This window comes from Corvus brachyrhynchos, unplaced genomic scaffold (genome assembly GCF_000691975.1).
Source record: "Corvus brachyrhynchos isolate BGI_N302 unplaced genomic scaffold, ASM69197v1 scaffold258, whole genome shotgun sequence".
Taxonomy (NCBI): Eukaryota; Metazoa; Chordata; class Aves; order Passeriformes; family Corvidae; genus Corvus; species Corvus brachyrhynchos.
In genome coordinates this window covers 3,764,236-3,774,235 of record NW_008240122.1, presented here as the reverse complement: position 1 = coordinate 3,774,235, position 10,000 = coordinate 3,764,236, and the positions used below count along the sequence as shown (strand labels likewise).

The following is a 10,000-nucleotide window of genomic DNA, read 5'->3' as shown; positions in this document are numbered from 1 at the left end:
TATGTAAGCAAGCTTAGAAATCACGCTCAGATAAGTGCTTTTGACCTAAATCTTGTAGCGCCTCGATCTGACATATAACCCCACAACTGTGAAATTCTGTATGAGATTTAGCAGTTTGAAGCTGCCAACTGACCCAGCCATAAAGCAGCCAGAGATAAGGATTTACGGTACGATATGATACAATTAGACATTCACCTCCTATTTATTTCAGTCCATTTCAGCATATAACCTATTTAAAAGTTGCAGGCTTTTTATTAAAATGTAAATGCATGTGTGCTATATATTTATAGGCAGCTAATAACAACAAGAAAAGACTCTCATAAATTAGATTTCTATGAATGAAAAGGGTAAACAGGAGATGCTTCTGCAAAACTCTTCTAGACGTGCAGAGATAAAGGATGGCTCTACCACACAAAATAATCAGATACAAAAATAGCTGTTCAGAAACAGCACACCTAAGGAGTACTTTAATCAAACATTTAGGTTACCTGCCAAAAGGACCATGATCTCTTCAAAATGCAATGCGGATTAAAGTGTTATCTAACACAAGCAGAAAACTAACCTTGGAGTGGAAGTTCGAAATGTGTTCATCATAATTTTCATGTCTTTGGATAGAGAAACCAGCTTTTTCAGCTAGATTGCAAAACTGGTTTAAAGTATTCCCTCGGAGTGGAGCAAATACCATTGCTTTTCCCTGGAACATTAAAAAGAGAATTTATACATTTTTAAAACTGGAAGGGAACCAGATATAGCATACACCTGACTAAGCTTTTAATATGCTTGAGTTGGAAAAGTCAATTGTTCTCTTGTTAAAATACTAAAATATGGTAACACAAATACTTGTTCAAAATATGCAAGATTGCTGTGATTAAACAAATGCAATCTAGAAAGTAACATATAAATATTTTCTTTAGAAAACTGCCAACTGCAATACATCTGCTTTTTTTCATATAATAATGGTGTCTGTGGATTACCAAAATGAAACACAGAAAAAGCATACAAAACATACACTCAATGAAAAATCCATTTGTTAGCTCATGACCATGCAAAGACTGTAAATAATGATTATCTTTTTTCTCTCTCACACATAGAAGAGTACCTCCCATTCACTGTCAGTGGAATTACAACAGTATAAAACAAGGCAAAACGGGAGGCAAATCAGACCCAATTGTTAATTTTTCAAAGATATTTTAAACTACCTGAGCAGTGCAACTAAATTTGACCTTAAATTGGTAAATTGCATTTAAATCAAGAATTAATGTTCCTGAATACTAATTCTGGTTCTCACAAGATGATAAGGCCATTTATAATGCCCAGGCAATACATTATGGTCCATTACCTAATTTTTTGTTCATCCTTCTGTATTTAAGAAAACAAAAATGACTGTACCTTGAACTGATAGATTTTAGACACTCTGTGCAAAGTGCTTGCCCAAAACCCAACCTACTTGATAGAGCATCTCCTGAAGTCTTATTTGCAGAATTAATTCTAATTGGCTGAATACTGTGTTCTGTCACATGGAATGAAAAGTGGTTGAAGAGCTGTAAGCAAAGGTTAATATCAGCCAAGAGCATATCACACTGGGGGGAGCCACAAAGTTTCCTGTAAGTTCCTGTATTTAACTTCTATGTTAATGAGAGCTAAGATTAATTTGTGAGGTGCTGTAATCAAGCAAAGAGACAAAAAATATTTTTAGGGATCTGAAGAAGTTGTAAAGGATTAGACGCTGTGGAAGTACATTTAGCTTGAGAAAATGTAGTCTGTAAGTCACAGGAAAAGAGTGATGAGTCCAGAGAATTTCAGAAGGAATGCTGGAAAGTTACAGGGCTGACACAGACACTTAGTGAAGAGAATAGAGAACAAATCTGTGTCTCACACATGCACACGGATACTGAGACAATGCACAGTGAGGCAGCAATAAAAATGCTCTGTCAGTACCTATGGTGCTAATGTGTACTTAAAACATTCCAACCATTAACACCACAACACTGTATTCATTCTCACAACAGCTCTGTGAGATAGGAAAATACTGTTACCCTCATCTTTCTCATGGGAAATTTAAGCACAAAGGAGTCTTAGGGCAATATCCGAAGCAACTCAACTTCTGTTCATTTGTGTAGCTGTAGCTTTAATTTTGTGGCAAAATAGGAGATGCAAAGGGGTGTAACTCCCACCGAAGGCACTGGAATTGCTTATGTAAATGCTAGGTCCGAATATAGGCTCAGCTCAGGATGAAAAACATTAAACACAGGAAATTCACAATCGGTTCCCTCACATCCTTGGCATGCTTTAATGTCATCAGACAGAAGTGGGCAGCAAAGGGAGCCTTCAGCTGAGGATCCTGCTCCTCTTGCTGCCATCTCACGCTCCCCAGAATGTTGCTCTGCACAAACCCTTCCTGGAATAAGGATGAGACTCCTCTGGAGACCCTCATTTTCATGATCACTGTAATGGGAAAAATGTCCCTTACCCAGGGCTTACTGATCACACAATTCACATGGGGACTTCAGGTGTGATTAAACCTTGTGAACAGAGACTGCTGGTGGCCACACGCCCTACACTGGCCACTGATCCAGCAGCTCTGATGAGGAACAGAGCTCACACACTTGGAGTCAGCACTCCATGAAGTCATTCCTTCTCATGTTCTCTGAAGACTACTTTCAATTAAATTTGAAAGAGAAATACAATAAAACAGTACGAAATATGTCTTAAACCCAGAGAGGAAATCTTGAAATAACTTTGAGAAAGGGGAATGGCTTTTAGGGAAATCACTACACAGTTATTTTTGGCCAGCTCCTTAGCTGGTGTAAAAACCTGTTCATCTGTTGACATTACTGCGCATCTAAAACACCTGTGGATCTTGCACTCACTGATAAAAACCAAGAAATCATGATTAAAGTTTAATACCACAATAATCTCCTCAAAACTGGACAGGTACTGTGGTCAATTCTGGTCTAACACAATCTGGGTTTAAAGCACTTCTTTGTCATCTGCCCAGTCTCTGTGATTCTGCAACCAGTTGTGGGGCTGCATTCACATTTCTAATTATAAAATGTTTTTCATTCCTTGGTTGCTGCACAATAAATAAATTAGACCAGTGGCCTGATTCTACTCTTGATGGACTATTCCAAGTTTAATTCTAATTCAAAAGTGTCTCCTAGGATGACATTTAAAGGATGATGTTTAAAATTCAAAATAGTCTTTCCTCAGATGGAAAAATACTTCCAGTAAACTTGTGAACAAAACACAGAGGAAAATGCCAGTTGTATTAGTTTGAAGTGTCACTAAAATGCTACAGTAAGACAATGGGACAGTCACTCACATTTTGGATGTGACCGTGACTAACTTTACTCATCAATCATTACTAAATGTGGTCTTATTTGCTGGTACTAATCACAGGTCAATAGCATCCCATTGACTTCATTGGGATTTTGAATGGATAGGCCACAGAAGAATCAAAGCCTTGATAAAAAATTGTTCTTAATTAGGGAAATATGCAAACAAACAAATCCTTATTCTGAGATTGAAATTAAAAGTAAATTTTTAATGATATAAAAAAATAAAACTAAATGTTGGTAAATCAAGTCAAGTAGATTGAGACTAATAAAATATAGCCATTTAAGATAAATTTGTTCGATGTAATATTTCTATGCCTAATTCTTTGAATAGGTTTACAGGTGACATTTGCCTCTGTAACAAATTCAGATAGAAATTTCAGTCCTCAGTAACTCTGTGAGCTGCTCATTTCCATCTCTGTGAATTTCTTCCTGTGCCAATACATCTGTCCTGGAGTCAATACTGGGAATCAGATGACTGAAATGACCAGAGTCCTGTTTCAAGGAAACCAAAATGCTACCCAAAACACATAATTCTATGCCATAAAGATTCTAATAGCCAGAAATAACATCCTTACTGAAAAAGGAAATACCACAGATAAATTTTAAATTAACAGTAGGAATAGACTATGTGTTCTGAATCTCTCCTTCAAGACAGCTTTGCAAGGATACCTGTTATTTTCTGTTTACTCTACTTTTTCTTCTGGTATTGTTGGTTGTTATTTTCCCCAGACTCTTTTAAACTAGTTGTATCCTAGTTACATATGAAAGATAATTTGCATTTAGATGTGTCAATTTTATCAAAGTACTGCCAAAAAGGAAATATAAGTTCTAAATTTGAGACAAAATAATTAATGTAGGAGAGCAAACTTAATAAAAAAAGTTTATGCCTTAGCTTGGGCATAAACTAATGCCCATAAACTATTCTTAATTATTGCAACTGGAAAATAAATTCACTATTGATTTATTTGTCCTTTAAAAGCCAAAGTATAGTGCCATTTAGTAAAGTGTCCTTTGATGGTATCCTTAGAGCTATACAAGAAGAGGAAAATTGGTAACTATTTCATACTTGTGACTGCATCTGTTGGGATCTGAAATGAGCACACATTTTATTTGGGTCTTTCAAACCATGAAGGCATATGTTTGAAGGCATCTCTGCTGAACATGTCATTTTTGGACAAGAGAGATCATTTAACGTGTCTGTACTCCCAGCTCCCATCCTAGACAACACTTTATTGTCCTCTCAGTTATAAATTACAATAATTTGCAAGGCCATGCCATTACTGGATATCCATCCACATAGCAATCATAAAGTGGATTAGGCAACTGCATTTTGTTAAAAAATACAGTTTGTACAGGGGTCCAAAACTCTGCAAAAGAAATTCCTGCATGGAGCATGAATTTCTTAAGCTAGCCTTGCAGCTAAGAAGTAGGAACCATGGCCTAAAATGCACAGCAAGTAGGTGCGTGGCTATTAACACAGATGATGCTATTAATCACACTGTGCAGAGGCAAACACGACTAGGAAGACAGGCAACAAAAAGCCATCTCCCTTTACCCCATCTACATTCACAAAGGAGCATAGCTCATATACCCTGAAATACGAAGGCATGGTCTAAATTTGAATTAGCTGACAGAAGTTAAAGAGAAACCAAGTCAGGCCAGTTTTGGCTTAAAGTCAGCCTAACAATTCCACAGTTACCAGGGCACCTCTCATACACTTCTCCCCCTCCCACTCATGCACTTCTTCCCCAGTGTCCTTTCATGGAGCCAGTAGAGTGGCCCATGGGAATACCTGAAGGACCAGTTGCTGACATTGATCTGGGCTGAAAAAAAAATTCTTCTTGTAGTTTTTTTAACTGGGATCTGCTTTGTGTTACAGGTCACCTGTGGTCCCAAAAATGATTGCATTTTGACAACTGTTGGTACATCGTGAAAGTCAGAATGCATCACTCTGAGCTGGAGCTACTTAACCTCTCCTTACTGCCTCTGATAGAAATACCTGGGTAACCTTTTCCTCAGGGCGGCTACATTTCTCCTGTCTTCCTGGCAGCCTTGCCCCACAGCTCATTAAAATAATTCAGTTTTAAGTAACTTGCCTTAGGTCACTCAGGAAAGTCTATGATAGAACCAAGAATAGAAACCTGATCACTCTAAGCAAAGAATGGGATTACTTACACGACTAAAATGACTCAGGTTCTTAAGCCTTTGCACGTTTGGGTCTTCTATTCCTTTTACAGAGAAAATCTCTTGTACAAAAAGTCCACCACAAATTTTAAATAAAGTTTGGAAATGCACTGCTAGCATGAAATACTTTTGTTTTGAAATGGAAAGTATACCTTATTGAAAGTTCTGGATGTTAAACACGAAAGATAAAATTCCTGTTTCAAAATCCTACTTAGAGCAAGTACTTACTGTTTTTCTCCTCTTCTTATTTTGATATATTCCTTTTTTTTATATTTAAGATTGTATATATATACTTTATATATCCATATAACAGTCTTTTTTTCAGCGCTCTCTGATTTAAACAGCCTAATAGATTTAGATTGATAAAATATCTCCTGAGTGACACTCATACAGAACATGTAATCATTATATGAAGAGCATAATTTCATTATTTTCTAAGGTATAAAACACGTAAACACAGGGCTTACTTTATGGAAAAATGTTTTAAGCCACAGTATACATATAAGGGATTTGTTCATTTATATAAACATAAATGAAAAGGAAAAGATATTCTTTCATAATAAATAAGTACACAATGACAAAGGTTACAATTGAAGGGATTAAAAATGACAGAAGCCAACATAAAAACTTTCAATATCGTATTTTACTTTAATATGAAGACATTATTATCAAAGGAAAATACTTGAGAAACGCTTTGATAAAAATAATCTGACGCTATCTTTGAAGCGGTTTCATTTATTTTACTACCCACTGTGTTCCTTATCAGAAGGCCAAGTATAAGAAGTTTCCTAGTTTATGATTAGGAAAGAATCTGATAGATTAGAAGACTCAATTGAAGTTGGACATAATAAGTATTAAAGTATTACATGACATTAATCCTGCCATTCCATTACTCTCTCAATCATTGTGCACAGACTAATTATTCTGAAGCCAGTGTTCAGGAGAAAATAGAAACATACTTACACTGGGTTGGAGTAATCTCTTTATTGCATCAACAAGGCTAGCTCTGTACCGGTCCAGAAACAGGCTGACATTGAGAAGAGAACAGAATCCAGATTAAAATGGGTTTTCAATTCTAATGATACTAATGCAGATAAGTACAAGGCTAATTACATATGTTTACACAATGCTGTAAAAGAGAAACTGTGCTCTACATTTCTATGCAGTTCAGGTACTTTTAACATTAAAAAATACATAAAAACAAATACAATCTAAACCAAAACTAAATTATCAGCATGAAGCAGCTTTTTATATAGCTGAAATTTACCAGTCCTTCATGCTGGCTATTAAAATAATACTGTACCAGAAATGAGAATCAACATAAAAAGTTAGCATTTTACATGTTTTTATATACAAGGGGAATGGAGTTTTTAAAAACGTTTTCTATTGTATTTCAGGTGTTATTATTAAGGGTATTTTTTTTCCTTCTACCTTCACAGTAATTCTTACCTGTTATACATACTTGTTATATTTCTATATCTATCTATCCCTATAAAGATTTACAAGACCCTACCTCCTCCTCTCCAATGCTGTTCAAATACAATGGCCCAGATTGTACAGAGTTGTCATCTCTCAAGAGTGCAATCCTTCATCTCCAGCATGGGTCCCGCAAGGATAGCAGCAGAGTCAATTTTCCCATGCAATGTTGCCAACACGCTCAGCCCTATTTTGGTGTGATTACCTCATGATTTGAGGGGATAATTCATTCTTCATGCCCCTCAGTACCTTAATGTATATACTAATAGTGGCAACCAGGGTGCCAATCACTCTTGACTAGATATTTGTGGACATGTAGTTACTGTGGATGAGTGCATTTACAATGGTTAGTGAACAACCATCTGATAGCAACTGATGCCTTTCAGTCCTTACTACCATGCATTTATATTGGCGATTCAGATAAGAAACTCTATCAAGCAGGCCACAGATAATGTGATTTTTTTTCTTCTTTTTTTTTCCTTCCCCCCACATTTTCTCTGTAATAAAACTGCTTTCCAGCTTGTGACAAGTTCAAGTTTCACACCACATGGCATTTTGTCCATTCTCTAGGGGCTTTTTATATACTCCTCTTCCTTTTATTCTCACAGTTCTTTTCTGAAGGGATGTGGGTAAATTCTTTTTCCAGGTTTGAAGTTCTGCAAGAACATAAAGAATATATGGAAACACTGAAGAGAAAAAAGTAGTCTGCCAACCACAGGCCTTTCATCAAGAATGGAAGATGTGTGGATATTTAGTAAGGACACTCCACAGCTACCAAGCAGAATACTATATTATATGTCATGGAATCAAGCAGCCATGTAAGAGCTGTGAATTTTTGCTGTTCTGGAACAAACAGTCAAAACAGAACAAAACAAAATGAAACTTGCAAGTGACCATATTTCATCAGTAAAAACTGGTAGAACCTCACACTGTTGAGAAAATATGGTAGAAAGGGTATCTACATATGTGTTGAAGAACATTTAATACAGAAGTACGACCTTCTGAATTTCTCTTCAAGAATATGAAGTACTAGCTAACAACTTCCCTGATAGCCTGGCTTACAAGAAAATTTAAACTTGAGCAATCGACATGATGACTTCCCTTCAGCCTTGATTTATCTTACTGGAAGAACTTTACTGAAAAGATGGGTGCTGAAATTCAATTAGTTGAAAAAGCAGCTCTTATCTCTGATGTCGCTTGGGTGTTTTAATGACATTCACCTCACGTTGATCCCTATACAGATAGATGTCATAAGACACTACTTCACTGGGAACTTAGCCACCTGCAGAAGAAGTGGAATACATGATTCCTCTCCCAAAAGAATAGCAAAAAGTAATTAATTTTCTTCAACATGAAACACCGCAAGCATGCACACATTTAAGACTTCCTGGGATCCTGTGTGAACACAAGGACATTCTGAATGAAAAGAGCATTTATAATATTTTTATTACTGAAAGCAGTGTAGTGGAAATACAATCTTGGGGCAGCTTACCAATGTTAAAATCCCCTTTTCATGGACCTGAATACCATTCTCCTTTTTTTTTTTAATGAGATAGGGGCACAACTGCTGCTACTGATCTTGTTCCTTTACAATGAGAACTACAAACCTTTGTTTACCAAAAACTGAGTGTCTGAGAACTTAAAATGGTTACATGACCTGCTAGATTAGACAATTTCAATAATACTTTTTCTGTCCAACCCCAACTGATATTTTGGTGGCATGGACAGTAGACTCTTAGCCCTCTCAGCTTAGGAAACCCAGATAACCTGAGACAGTTGCCCCAAGTTGTCCTGCCCTCCAAGAGGCCTGTCCCTGGCAACATGACCTACTCCAACTGAAAATAGTTTCTGATACTGGGATTTCCAAACTGTTGCTCTGTGAGCCACGTCCTCTGAAGGAGCAGAAAAGACTGGTAGCAAAGCTAATATAATGCAATGCAATGACTCCAGGGAACATCTCTATCCTCCCTCTGAGTCGGGGAATGCCTTAAATGAGGAAAATCCTGAAGAAGTCATTAGATAATCTGTGCTGCAGACAGGAACAGCATAGGATTTGGCCCACGCAAGGGGATTTAGTCACACAGTTTTTCTTACTGGTAGAATTGTATGACTAAATATTACCACAGCATACTGAAAATGTCCCTCACATGTGAAGAACATGTGAGTTCCTATGTCACCTACTCTGGGTGACCCTGCCTTGGCAGACAGGTTGGACTGGATGACCTCCAGAGGTCCCTTCCAACCATAACAATTCTGTGATTCTGTGAACAGCTCAGTAAAATTAAATAATGTAAAGTTGCAAACCATTCACACTCAGTTCTCTCACACATAATTCAAATTTGGCTTAAGCTTGCCATTACTTTAGTGGTAATATCTCATATTTATGTAGCTCAGGACAGGAATAGCAAGGTTTTCTTGGGTCAGCAAGGAAGTTTCAAATCACAGCAGTCAAAAGGTGAGAACACGGCTGATGATTTGGCCTTTGTTTAGGCAATGCTCTTAACCTGTGAAATGTGGATGAACAGGGAGGCAACATGGCTACCTCTACTCTCTTGCTCTTTTATTAAAATTTTAAATTACCATTAAAGCCAAAATGAAAGTTTATACCAAAACTGCAGAGAAGTAACAGTAAGCCACAAGGAAACAAATTTAAAAACCCAAGTAGATTCTTATTTTGCTTCATGCTAATATCCTTTCATCTTCTGCCTCGCAACAAGGGACATATTTTATAGGCTACGAGGTAAACTTTTTTTTTCTGCATGCTCCACCATTGGTAAAAGACTTGAGTTTACAGGTGTACTTCAGATATTATTACATTCATATGTAGTGTCTAATGTATCGAGTCATTTGTTTTTTTGTTCACTTTCAACTACATGGGTGACATAAACTAAAAAAACTCTTCCATGTTGTCAGGTTCCAATGCACTTGAAAGTGTGTGCCAGAAGTCAGGCCTAAAATGAATAGTAAGTTTAAATGGAAGGACAGAGGTCTTACTGCATTCC

At 36.8% G+C, this 10,000-nt stretch overlaps 1 protein-coding gene across 2 annotated transcripts in view; it reads right to left on the bottom strand.

Moving 5' to 3' along the window:
* Positions 1-10,000, bottom strand: part of CAMKMT (calmodulin-lysine N-methyltransferase) — a 248,813-nt gene that overhangs the window by 39,497 nt on the left and 199,316 nt on the right. For both annotated transcript variants that reach the window (XM_017744880.1, XM_017744881.1), the window contains exons 9-10: positions 6,486-6,549; positions 563-694 (exon numbers count right to left, since the gene is read on the bottom strand). In XM_017744880.1, the coding sequence (XP_017600369.1) occupies positions 563-694; positions 6,486-6,549 (196 nt within the window). The remainder of the gene's footprint in view (positions 1-562; positions 695-6,485; positions 6,550-10,000) is intronic.